The sequence below is a fragment of the Leptonychotes weddellii genome, chromosome 3, assembly GCF_054177405.1.
Source record: "Leptonychotes weddellii isolate Sample4059 chromosome 3, ASM5417740v2, whole genome shotgun sequence".
Taxonomy (NCBI): Eukaryota; Metazoa; Chordata; class Mammalia; order Carnivora; family Phocidae; genus Leptonychotes; species Leptonychotes weddellii.
Window position 1 is genome coordinate 51,768,308 of NC_138371.1, and position 13,460 is coordinate 51,781,767.

At 35.0% G+C, this 13,460-nt stretch overlaps 1 protein-coding gene across 2 annotated transcripts in view; it reads left to right on the forward strand.

Moving 5' to 3' along the window:
- The first annotated feature begins 498 nt into the window (after positions 1 to 498).
- The window catches only part of LNPK (lunapark, ER junction formation factor), a 68,781-nt gene continuing 55,819 nt past the window's right edge, over positions 499 to 13,460 (forward strand). For both annotated transcript variants that reach the window (XM_081814127.1, XM_081814128.1), the window contains exon 1: positions 499 to 681. In XM_081814127.1, coding sequence (XP_081670253.1) covers positions 650 to 681 — 32 coding nt within the window. In that variant the 5' untranslated portion in view covers positions 499 to 649. The remainder of the gene's footprint in view (positions 682 to 13,460) is intronic.

Below are 13,460 nucleotides of genomic sequence, written 5' to 3' on the forward strand. Positions count from 1 at the left end.
ACCTGAGACGAAGGCAGATGCTTAACCTACTGAGCCACCCAAGCATCCCTTAATTTTGCATTTAAAAGGGTGACTTGTCAGGGGTGCCTTAGTGGCTCAGTCGTTAAGTATCTGCCTTCGGCTCAGGTCATGATCCTGGGATCCTGGGATTGAGCCCCACATCGGGCTCCCTGCTAAGCAGGAAGCCTGCTTTTCTCTCTCCCACTCCCCCTGCTTGTGTTCCTTCTCTCGCTGTGTCTCCCTCTGTCAAATAAATAAATAAAATCTTTAAAAAAAAAAAAAGTGACTTGTCAGGATAGGCATTTTCATGTTTTTAACTTCATTTCTAATTTTCTTTTTCATATTATGTTCTTTTTAAAAAATATTAAGGTATTTCATTGACAAGAGTTCTTCCTATATAATCTATCATCTAAAAATTTTTTTGTTAATATTTTGATTTCTTTATGAAATTTGAGATTCAATTCAATAATATAGAACAATTTTCTCTTAACAGGAAATTCAAGCATTGGAAGAATTTAGGGAAAAAAATCAGAGATTACAAAAATTATGGGTTGGAAGATTAATTCTCTACTCTTCGATTCTCTATCTGTTTACATGTTTAATTGTATACTTGTGGTATCTTCCTGATGAATTCACAGCAAGACTTGCCATGACACTTCCATTTTTTGCTTTTCCATTGATGTAAGTAAATTGTTCTTTTAGTTGACCTTTCTTCTTTTTGACCAGTTAAAATATATTCAGTCTCTTTTTATTGTGAAATAGTAATGTTTCAGATTGAGTAAATTTGCTTTTTTTTTTCCTTTTGCAAAGTATTTAAAAAAGTAAGCCAACTGTATTAAGCTTTAATTTATAATTCAACATACCTGAGGAATATGACTCAGTGACATCAGTAATAATGGCTCTATATGAGAATCTTTTGTAATTCTCTAATAGATGGTCATGCCCCCCTAGGGATATAGGGCAAGGAGTGGGCATTTCAGATTGTGGGTAGTTGTAAGTGAGGGAGGGGTTGTAAAACAAATAAAAAATAACTGCCCCAATGATTCTGAATATATTCCATTCATCCCATCTCTTTTCCCGTCACTGCTATAAAGCGATTGACTCTTACTATAGAAATATTTTATAATATAGCACTTTACTGAAGGTGTGCCATGATTGAGAATTTTGAGAGACAATTGAATAAAAATTGGTTCATTCACTCTACAAATATTTATAGGTACCAGTTTTGTAGATGTTGGAATATAATGGTATACGGTATACAAAAATACAAAATCTCTGAATGTAGATCTTAGACTACATACATTAAATTAAGTAATAAGTATGATGAGTATCATGAAAGAGAAGTGTCAAATGCTATGGGAACATTTACCAGAGGCTCTAACACTATCTGTGGTGGAGGTGGGGTCAGGGATGAGTCTTTGTATTCATTTTCTATTGTTGCCACAAATTTAGCAGCTTAGAGCAACACCTGTCTGTTGTATCACAGTTTGTGTAGATCAGAAGTCCAGGTGGCTTGACTTGGGGTCTCTGCTTAAAGTCTTGCAGGCCTAAATCAAGGTAATCAATCAATTGGACAGGGATCTTATCTGCAGTCTCTGCAGGGGGGGGAGAATCTTCCAGGTTTAGTCAGGTTGTTTGCTGACTAGTGCCGCATCTCTCTCACTTCCAGTTCTGCCCTCAGCTCAGGGAAAGCTCTGTGTTTCAGGGTTTAACTGATTATATTAGACCCACCAGGATAATCCAGGATAATCTCTCTTGCTTAGAATCAGCTGAGTAATACTTAATTATATTTGCGAAGTCCCTTCAATTATATTTGCGAAGTCCCTTCACAGCAATACCTGGATTACTGTTTGATTGTATAACGGAGGATGGAAATCTTGGGGAGGAAGAGAGATAGCTTTAGAATTCTGCCTACCACCGCCACCCTGAGGAAGTGACCTTTGAGTTTGAGACTCAGGATGATTATGTGTTGCAAGGGTGGTGTGACATGGTGGATAATCTTTTAGGCAGAAGAAATGGCATATATGAAGGCCCTGAGGGAAATAGAGAATGGTAGATTTAAAGAATTGAAAGAAGGCCAGAGGCGCCTGGGTGGCTCAGTTGGTTGAGTGACTGCCTTCGGCTCAGGTCATGATCCTGGAGTCCCTGGATCGAGTCCCGCATTGGGCTACCTGCTCGGCAGGGAGCCCGCTTCTCCCTCTGACCCTCCCCCCTCTCATGTGCTCTCTCTCTCAAATAAATAAATTAAAAAAAAAAAAAAAGAAAGAAAGAAGGCCAAAGTCTGGTTTATAGGGAAAGTCTGAATAGTTAGGCAAGGGGTATTTCTTGTGGGCCTTATAATCCATAGTAAGGATTTTAGGACTTAATCTAAGAGTAATGGGAAGCCACTGAAGATTTTTAAGAAGGAATATGATGTGATCATATTGTTATTTTGAAAATACTATTGAGGCTACACTATGGAGAATAAGTTAGAGGGGAATAAGAATGAATCTAAAGCAGCAAGTTAGGTTATGGTTGTCTAGGGGAAAAATGATTGACAGTGATTTGCAACTGAGTGGAGGCAGCAGAGTGGAAGAGAAGCAGATGGGCTGAATGAGACTTGAATGAGTATTGAAGAGTATTGAATGAGACTTGAATGAGTATTGAAGAGGTAGAATTGAGGTAGTATGGAGAGGCTCTTGGTGATTGGGTGGGTGTGAGGTGACAGGGAATAATTGCCTCAAGGATAAAATTTAAGTGTATGGCTTGGGAAATTTGTTTGATGGTAGTGTCATTCATCTAAATAGGAAATACCATCTAAACAGGGAATCCCATGAGGAAGAGCAGGTTTGCTCACTGAGACTAAACTACCTGTGTTCTATTTGGAGAGAGCTGCCAAGTGGGATGGTTAAGTATGAGTATGAAGCTCAGGAGATAAATTTGAGTGGGAGATATTAATTTAGAATTTGGCATCTTATAAATGTTAAACAGAGTCATCATCTGTTCATTCAGTAAATACTGGGCACCTGCAGTGTGTTAGGTATTGGGCTAGACCCTAGTGATTGAGAAAGTAGTGACAAGATCTGTGCCTTCCTGGAGCTTACGTTCTACTGGGATTGGACAGGTAAAAAGTGAGAGACAAGTAAACAAAGAAGTGCAGTGGAGAAAATAAACAGGGTGATAGAGAGGAACAGTCCTCTTTTGAGAAGGTGGTATTTGAATTGAGAACTAATGTACGAGAAAGAACCAGCTTGGGAAGAGTTGGAATTTGTGGAAGATAATTTATATAGATACAGTGTATGATAGCATATGTATCCATAGAAAGATGTAGGAAAGGATTATCCTCAAAATATTAATGGAAATTCTCCTTGGGCGGTGGAATTTTTAGTAGTTGTTTCTTTCCATATGTTTTTTGGTATTGCTTGAATTTTTTACATCAGTGTATTCTTCAGATCCTAAAAACAAAAACAAAAATCCAAGAGTTGAGGGAAGGTCTTTACAGGAAGAGAGAACAGAAAATACAAAGGCTGTGAGGTAGGAGAGAGCATGACTTATTTTAGGGTTAAAAAGATCAGTATAAGGAATGTGTGATGGAGAGAAAAAGTGATAGGGCGTGTGCTTGCAGAATCAGATAGTATCTGGATCATGGGAGGGTCATGGCCTAGGAGTTTATATTTCATTTTGGGTGAAATGGGAAGCTTGTAAAGGTTTTAATGGAAGAATGGCATGATGAGATTTAAGTCAAGAGGATCATGTGTACTGCCTGTGGAGATTGAGGAGGACAAGGGTAGAAACAGGGAGATCAGCTAGGATGCTGTTATAGGGGTTTTAAGGTAAAGATGGATTTGACATCTCAGTGGCAGTGGAGATGAATAGATGACTTGGCAGTATTTCAGAACTACAACTGAGACAACTTGGCAGGAGGAAGTGGAAGGTAAGGGAAAAGAAGGAATTGGGTGATATTTAGGTTTTTTAGTTTGACATTTGGCAGGTGTAGGATCTCTTTCTTTGGGACTGATGTAGTAAAAAAATTTGTTTGTTTAGTCTTTAGTGCAGGGCATATTTTCAAATTGGAACTCCTGGAGATCACAAAATTGTAGCTTTGTATATAGATAAAAGAGCCAAAAATTGAGTGCATGCATATTACCAAATAAAACCTCTGCCATTTTCTTTATTTTTTTTCTCTTTTGGAATTTTTTAGAATGCTTCTTATCCCAGGTGTGGCAGTAGATTTTATAATGCTGAGACCCTTTCCCTTGTTCATTTCTAGTTTTTTATAAGAAGAGGGGAGAAAAAAAATTTAGAAAGGGAATAAATGTGTTGGAAGCATCTTTAAAAAACTTAGAAAAAACTCATTTGACCTCCATTTCCATATCAAAATTGATTTTTTGATTATGAAAAATTTTTATCTAGTTGCAAAAGAATGTCTGACAGGGAACTTTACTGTGCTAATTGTAATGGCTCTTCACAAACTGATTTACTGGGTCTGCTATTATGCTGCAGAAGACTTTTTTTGGGCAAATAAATGATATTACTAATTGTTCTTAAAAGTAGAAAAATGTAATTTCTTTAAAAATATCTGTTATTTCTTCAGTTTGATCTTTCTACTGTTTTGAGTATGAGGCTCTATTATCCTTACTGTGTCCTTCTGCCTGTTCTGCATCACCTGCATCTAGTATTTCTTGGTTTGTTAAGCTTCAGAGCCATTTCTCACTTTGTCTCATTCACATTTGTGACCTGGTTCTCAGCTGCCGCAGCTTCTATTTCACTGAGCTCTTCACTTTTGGAAGCATAGGCCAGTTATCAAACAAAGAATAGAATTGTCCTCCTGATTGATGACAATCAAAAATAAAATACAACAACATGAAAGTAGATGTTGTGGTATGTAGAAAGAAGACTTACCACAGGACATTTTCTTTTGTGTGAGCTATTGCCTTAGCTTATTCCTGGACTTTTTTCCTTTGGAAACAGAAATTTTGAGGTGTAGACCAGGGTTTACTTAAAGAAATGGAAGCAGAAAGAGCAATAAAATGTAGTGTTTTACTTATCACTGTCTATACTGATTATATAGCTTAGAAATCTACCTGATAACTGCAAAAAGTGACTGTTATTTCTGCATTCCAGGTTTCCCAAATGCTTTTACTGGACAGAGAAGTCATGGATTCAGGACTGAGCATATATTACATAATCATAACTATCTTAAAATTATCTTTTGTGATAGAATATCAATATTCTATATAAGATGCTGTGATTTTTATTATATCTTCTTTCCTTCATATGGAGGAACTTGGTATGATTCCACCCTATTATTTTTTTGCCTTTCAGATTCAATAATTTATATCTCTGATCTTTTCAACTATTACTGAAACAAATTATAACCTAAATGCTGAACTTATTTCATAGGAGTCATTAAGGCTATGGTCCATGGTGAGGGAAGGTTTGGATTACAGTTTAAATTTTGTATTTCTTGATTATGCTGCCAAGTATGCATTACTGTGGGAATTGGTTCATTTTCTAAGAGTGAACAACCATTAAGCTTTGTCTCTACCCTTAACTAACTCTACAAGCAATCCTAGACTTTTACTCCTGGATACTTTATTCTTACAGATTATAACTTCCTAGAAATTTCATTCTCTATAAGATCATTACAGAGGCTTATTGGCGTAAAACATTGACCTTCCCAGAGGATTTAACAATATTTTCCTTTTTTTTTTTTTTAATTCCTCTTAAAATGCGGTTAGGGAGGGGAAAAGTTAAGCAAAGAAACTGAGGAAGGTTGTCTTATCCCTGTTTTTTTTATGTTGTTTTTTGTTTGTTTGTTTTGTTTGTTTTTTCCCCCACTTAAATTGAAAGCCATTTGAGGATAGGGCTTTGCTCTTACACAGCTTTTAATGCCTCCTTCCTGCTCCCCCTCAAACTAACTGGTAAAAATATTTCCTCAATCCATCTAGAAGAGTTGACAAGCATAATTTGTAGCCTTTTGAGGAAAGTTAAACATTTCTTCCATGGCACTCTAATAAGAATACAAAGTACCTTTCATCAGCTGTAGTTGGCTCTTAAAGGAGAAGGTATCTGTGAACATCTCTTGGTATGTACTCAAAGAGAGTATTTACTAAGAGGTTTTGGTAGGTAAGAAATCATTTTGCAAGCATCTGTTTTGCAATGTTGATAGATACTTGAATATTGATGGTTGATAGATATTTGAATATTGATAGTTATTCACTTGATAGAATTCTGTACTTAAAGAATAATGTACTGAGACATAATTAAGAGACAGATCCTATTCTTGGATGGGAAGATTTAGTATTGTTATGAGATCAGTTCTCCCTAAATTGATCTAAAAATGTGTGGTCACAATAAAAATATCAACAGTACTTCAAAAATCTTGGCACACTTATTCCATACCTTTAAAAAAAGGATTTACTTATTTATTTGAGAGAGAAGGGGGAGGGGCAGAGGGGGAGAGAGAGAATCTCAAGCAGAATCCCCGCTGAGCATGGAGCCCAACAAGGGGCTCGATCTCAGGACCCTGAGGTCCTGACCTGAGCTGAAATCAAGAGGGACACTCAACTGAGTAAGCCACCCAGGTGCCCCTCCATACTTTTTAATGGAAAAATAAATACATAAGAATAGTCCTGAAAATTCTAAAAAAGGAGAGGAATGAGAAGCAGAGGTCTGCCAGGCATCATATACATTATAAAACTTCATTAATTAAGTTTGCTATAGTGATTGCTTCTCGGCCTTTTGGATAAGATCAAGTGTAAAAATTTGCTATAGTGTATAAATAGTGTATAAAATAATTAAAAGTTTGGCACAGTGTATAAATAAATAGTGTATGAATTAATTAAGTTTGCCACAGACCAAAGAAAGAGACACAAGAATCCAGAAATAAATCCCAAAAGAATTTTTGCATATGATATAGTATGATCTTTATGGTTTTTATATATGATAAAATGACATTTCAAATCATTGGGGGAAAATGGTGTTGAGTTATATATATATAAAAAAATTAAAGTCAGTTCAATTAAAGAAAAAAAGCTTGATTCCTGCCTTATTCCTTATACCAAAATAAATCACTGTTATTAGTTTGTCGGAACGTGAAGGTAATTCTTGCTAAAGCTTCTGATAGTTAAATAAACTGACAGTCAGCATAGTTATATATTGACACTGTATATCTTTTCATTTTTAGCTTTATATATTGCTAAATCTCATCTAAAAACAATAAATTGGATGGGGTTTATGTGGTTGTTGGAAAGACAGCACCTAAATTTGGCAGAAAGTGCTTCATAAATGAAAGTTGGTGAAAAACCTTCATGTTTTGGTTGGAGGTTTATGGAATGTTACTTTTAGTAAAAGTGAGGAAGGTTTGATTATATTGATTGAGTTTTAGGTATTCTGCTATATTTTAACATTTAGCATTTTTAATTTTAGTACAGTTAAGCACTAAATATTAAGGATTTAAAATATTTACCATAATTAAAGTGTTATTCTGTTATATTGAGGTTCCGAGTATTCCCTGTTAGTATACCTTTATAATTTTATAGTGCAAGTCACTAGATTATATATAACAGAAATTCATACTGTACTAATTTTTCAAATAGTATCAGTTTCATTCAGAAAAGAACAACTGGGATGATTTGATGAAATAAGGGAGAGTTTTTAGTATATTTTAGAACTGATTGTATATTTGAACTTACTAATTTTCCATACTAATTCTGTGTTCAGTACAAGAATCATCTTGTTTTTTTTTGTTTTGTATTTTTTTTCACGATTTTATTTATTTATTTGACAGAGAGAGAACACAAGCAGGGTGAGCTGCACAGGGAGAGGGAGAAGCAGGCTCTCCACTGAGCAGGGAGCCCAACGTGGGGCTGGATCCCAGGACCCTGGGATCATGACCTGAGCCGAAGGCAGACACCCACCCAACTGAGTCACCCAGGTGCCCCCATCTTGTTTCTAATAAGTTTTTCAGTTGATTTTTTTTGAGTTTACAAGTATTGGGGCACCTGGGTGGCTCAGTTGGTTAAGTGTCTGCCTTCGGCTCAGGTTATGATCTCAGGGTCCTTGGGATCAAGTCTCGTGTTGGCTCCCTCCTCAGCAGGGAGTCTGCTTCTCCCTCTCCCTCTGCTCCTCTTTCACTATTGCTCTCTCAAATAAATAAATAAAAAATCTAAAAAAAAAAAAGTTTATGAGTATTCAGACATTTGTGAACAGCAATAATTTTACCACCTTTCATATTTTTTGTCTGATTTTTTTTCTTTTGGCTAATTATGTTGGCTAATACCTTCAGGACAATGTTAAGTAATAGAGAAAATAGTGAATATTCTGGACTTGTTCCTTGGGAATGCTTCTAATGTTTCCCCATTGGACATTATTTTGACTTTCGGATTGAAACATTTTATCATGTTAAGGAATTTTCTATCCACATTTAGTTTTCTTTTAAATCAAGAAAGATTGTTGAATTTTGTTAAATGCTATTTCATTATCTATGGAAATAGCCATTTGATTTTTTCATCTTATATCCCTTAATATGATAGATTATATTAAATATTGAATTCAAAGATTGAAATCCTGAATTCCAGGAAAATTTCTACTTTCATAATTGTAATCATTTTTTATAAACATTAAAAGTTTTTATTTTTTAATGCTCTAGGATAGTTTAAATAGAACTGGCATCTGTGCTTTATAAGTTTGGTAGTATTCTGAGTTTGGGGCTTTTTATGGAGGGTAGCTCTTAACTTTTTAAATTCAGTAGTAGTTAATCTTTTTGGTTCTCTGCCTCTTCCAAGGTTAGTTTTGTTAATTATATATATGTAATTACTCATTCTACAGTTTTAAAGATTTATTTATTTTTTGCAAGAGAGAGAGAGAGCAGGAGGGACAGAGGGAGAATCTGAAGTAGACTCCACAGTGAGCCTGAAGCCTGATGTGGGGCTTATCCCACAATCCTGAGATCATGAGTCTAAGATCACGACTGGAGCAGAAACCAAGAGTTGGATGGTCAACTGACTGCACCATCCAGGCTCCCACTCATTCTACAGTTTTAAAATATATTTCTGTAGAGTGTTTTAATAGTAGTAGTCATCACTGTCTCTTACTGACTTAAAAAATTTTTTGTATGGGGCACCTGGGTGGCTCAGTTGGTTAGGCTTCGGATTCTTGATCTCAGCTCAGGTCTTGATCTCAGGGTCATGGGTTCAAGCCCCGCATTGGTCTCTGTGCTGGGTGCTGGGTGTGGAGCCTACTTAAAAAAAAAAAAAAAAGTTAAAAAATTTTTTTTGTATCTATGATTATTGCTTCCTTATTGTTTCTTATTTTGTATTGTTTCTTATATTGTTTCTTATTTCTTATTTTGTATATTTGTACATTTTCTCTTTTGTGATTGTTTTTAGTAGTTGTTTATGTATCTTTTTTCTCTCAAAGAACCAGCTTTTAAAAAATTACTTTTTATTCTTTTTTTCCTCTTAGGCTTATTTTATTCCTGTAACTTAAATTGGATACTTAATACATTATTTTCATTCTTTCTTATTTATTAATACAATAAATACACTGTATTTGAGGTCATGATATTTTTTGACCACTGCTTAATTTTATTCCTCGTGTTTTGATATGTAGTGATTTGCTTTGGTTATTTTCTAGATATCATGAATTTTTTTTTAAATTTAGTGTTGTAATTTAAGCATTTTTCCCAGGTGACAAATGTGTGTTTGTATGTTTGGTCTCTGGTTTAGTTACTGTTTCTAGTTTTACTGTATTTCTTTCAAAGCATATTGTTTAATATTTCTACTTCTTTGAATTTATTGAGTTTTTTTTTTGGTCGTATGCTATTTGGTCAATGGTTGCCTTTCACAAACACTTGAAGATGTATTTTTTTTTTTTTTCAGGTGCATAGAGTTTAATAATATCAATGAAAACTACCTTCTTATGTTGTATAGTTCTTCTGTATTCTAGTAATATATTTCAACTTCTCGCTGTTTAGTTTTGCTTCATGAATGTTCCTTTAAAAGAAACCTTTTTATTTTGAAATAATTACAGATTCACATGAAGTTGCAAAAAAACACAAAAAAATGTACAAGCAGGTCCCATGCATCCTTCACCCAGCCTTCCCCAGTGGTAACATCTTGCATGAGTATAGTAAAATATCACAACCAGGAAACTGGTGTTGGTTCAACTCATAGAGTCTATCAGATTTTACCAGTTTTACATGCACTTTTGTGTGTGTGTTTTATATTTCTATGTAATTTTATCACATCTGTAGCTTCATGTCACTACCCCACAGTTCAGATTCAGAACTGTTCTAAAACCACAGGACTTGGATTGCTTGGCAGGCTCAGTTGGTGGAGCATGTGGCTCTTGATCCTCAGGGTCATGAGTTCAAGCCACACTTGGATGTTGAGATTAAATAAATAAATAAATAAATAAATAAATAAATACCACAGGGCTCCTTTTTGCCATCCCTTTGTAGTTATACCAACCCTCCTCACCTGCCCCATTCTTAACCCTTCCACCCACTAATCTGTTTTATATCTCTGTAATTTTGTTATTTCAAGAATTATAAAATGAGGTCACCTAGCTTATAATCTTTTGAAACTGGCTTTTTTCATTTGGCATATTCTTGAGATCCATTCAAGATGTTAAGTGTATTAATAGTTTCTTTTTATTGTTGAGTAGTATTCCATGGTAATGATGTACCACAGTTTGTTTAACTATACACTTGTTGAAGGACATTTGGATAGTTGCCAGTTTTTGGCTATTACGAATAAGGCTTCTGTGAACATTTTTATATAGGCATTGTCTGAACATAAGTTTTCATTTCTCTGGGGCATATACTCAAGAATGTAATTTCTGGGGCATATGGTAGGTACATGTTTAGTTTTTAAAGAAACTGCTAAACTTTTTTTTAGAGTAGATGTACCATTTTACATTTCCACTGGTTGCATATAAATGATCTCTTTTCTCTACATCCTTGTCAGCATTTGGTATTTCACTATTTCCTATTTTGATCATTTTGATACGTGTGTAGTGATATTTCATTGTGGTTTTAATTTACATTTCCCTAAGGGCTAATGATGTTGAAACTCTTTTCATGTATTTATTTGCTATTTATATCTCCTCTTCTGTTCATGTCTGTTCAGGTCTTCTAATTTTCTAATTGGGTAATGGTCTTTTTGCTGTTGAGTTTTGAGAGTTCTTTATATATTGTAGATACAAGTTATTTGTTGGGTATATGGTTTGCAAATATTTTTTTACCAGTCTATAGTTTGTCTTTTTATTCTCTTAATAGGACTTTTGCAGAGCAAAATTTATTAAATTTTTCCTTTTATGGATGTGCTTTTGTTGTCAAGAACTCTTCCCTAACTATAGGTTCTGAAGATTTTCGTTTTTTTTCTATGCATTTTTTTCTTCTAACATTTTACACTTAAATTCATAAGCCATTTTGAGTTAATTTTTATATAAGGTGTGAGGTTCATGTTGAGATTCTTTTATTTTTTTCTTTCTTTCATTTTGCCCATGGGTGCTGAGTTGCCCAGCACCATTTGTTGGAAAGGAACTGCATCATTTTTTAACACTATGAAATCACTTTCTTTTTCTAGTTTAAAGCTTTCTTGGCAGGGGTGGCAGGGAGGTTCTTGAATTCAGCTTTGTGGGGTATTAAGATACAACCCTTGTTTTGTTAGTATTTGCCTAATATACTTTTGCCTATGGTTTTATTTTCTTCAACTTTCAAAAACTCTTAGTTTTAGGTGTTAGTTTATATTATAGGGTTGGGTTTTATTTTTGTGATCTAGTCTGAAAGTCTTTTGCTCTGGTGAGTTCAGCTCATTTACATTTATTGAGAGGAAAGATGGTGGTCTAGGTTTCGGAACATAATTTTGCATTTTTCCTTTTTTTTAAAAAAAACTTAAAAATAAATCTCTATGTGGTATGTTTATCTTACTTTTGCCCAGTTATTTGTAGGAGGTTTGTGTGAGTATGGGTGCATGTCTTTCCACATTCCAGGCTATCTAGAATTTTCATTATGATCCAGGATTTAATGTGCTAGTTTGTTCAGCTTTTATCTTTCCCCAGCCAATAGGGGTAGGCAACTGTGTATTTTTTCCTCATACAAAACCTCTTTTCTCTCCTGCTGCCATAGAAACAATGTTCTTTGTAAACATGATGTTTCTGAATGGTTTCTCTAAGTTCTGTCTTTTCTGTTTTGTTGTTGGAACCAAACTGAGGAGTTTCTGCCTATAGCACGTGTGTCTTATTCTTGTTATAAATATGGGCTTCAGGCTTTACACTTTGAGAAGTTTGTCTTGCTACCTCTTTGTGAGATAAGCAGTTTTCCTTTTCTGCTTGCACTCTTGATCTCCATGATCTCCATTACTTTTGGGAGACTGTCCACATATTTTGAGAGTTGGGTTTTAGCTATATCTTATTTTACCAGGACAGGAATTTGTTTTTGTTTTTGATCTCCTTGTTGTTTAGAGTATTTCCTTTTTTTCTTTTTTTTTTTTAATCTGTTTATTTGAGAGAGAGAGAAAGAGTGAGCAAGAGAGCACAAGCCACGGGATGGGGGGAGAGGCAGAGGGAGAACCAGACTCCCTGCTGAGCCAGGAGCCATATTCGGGGCTCGATCCCAGAATCATGACCTGAGCCCAAGGCAGACGCTTAACCAACTGAGCCACCCAGGCGCCCCTGTTTAGAGTATTTCTAAGAAGAGAAGAGGGAAATGGAAATTATGCCACTGTTGTCAAAGTAGGACTCAGTAATAGTGTCTTTAATAGCGTCACAAAACATGTTGCTCTATTTTCATAAGTTATAGTTAATTATTAAGAAAGCAAAAACCTTTATTGGAATAACTAGAACATAGATTTCTGAAGTACTTTTTCCCCCTAGACTTTGTTTTAAAAATACAAAAGAATTTCATTTAATTTAGCCTAAAAGATTAACATACTATATATGTTCTCTGTTCAAGTCTTGAAGGAAATGTGTATTGTTTGATAGCTCATTTTCTCCAGCAGTAGTTCTGATAAAAACCAAAAGGAGAACTTCTTGTCTGCAAAGGAGATTACTGTGTTTTATTTTGAAGTAAGGGAGTATATTTCAAATCTTATAGTTTTTACACTTTGAAAATTATATATGCTTTTGAAAAATATCTAAGAAAATTTAATGATTTCCTACGGAATTCTAGTCACTATCTCTACAGTTCCTTCCAGTGTTCTCTGTTTTCCTGTACTTTTTTCTTTTTTTCTAAATCATCTCTCTGCTGCCACAATTTCAGCAGGTTTGTAGTGGAGAAACAGTATGAGTTTCCTGTTGTAGGATCCTTGAGGGTTATGAGCAGTATGTCTAACCTCTCCTCTCCCTTCCCTTGGTAAGGACAATGCTCAGTGTCTTTTATTGCTTAGGTAGTTGTCTGAGTCATAAAAATGAATCACCACCACATAAAAAACATGTTTTGGTTATCTCTTGCTATAATAAGTTGCCCCAGAACT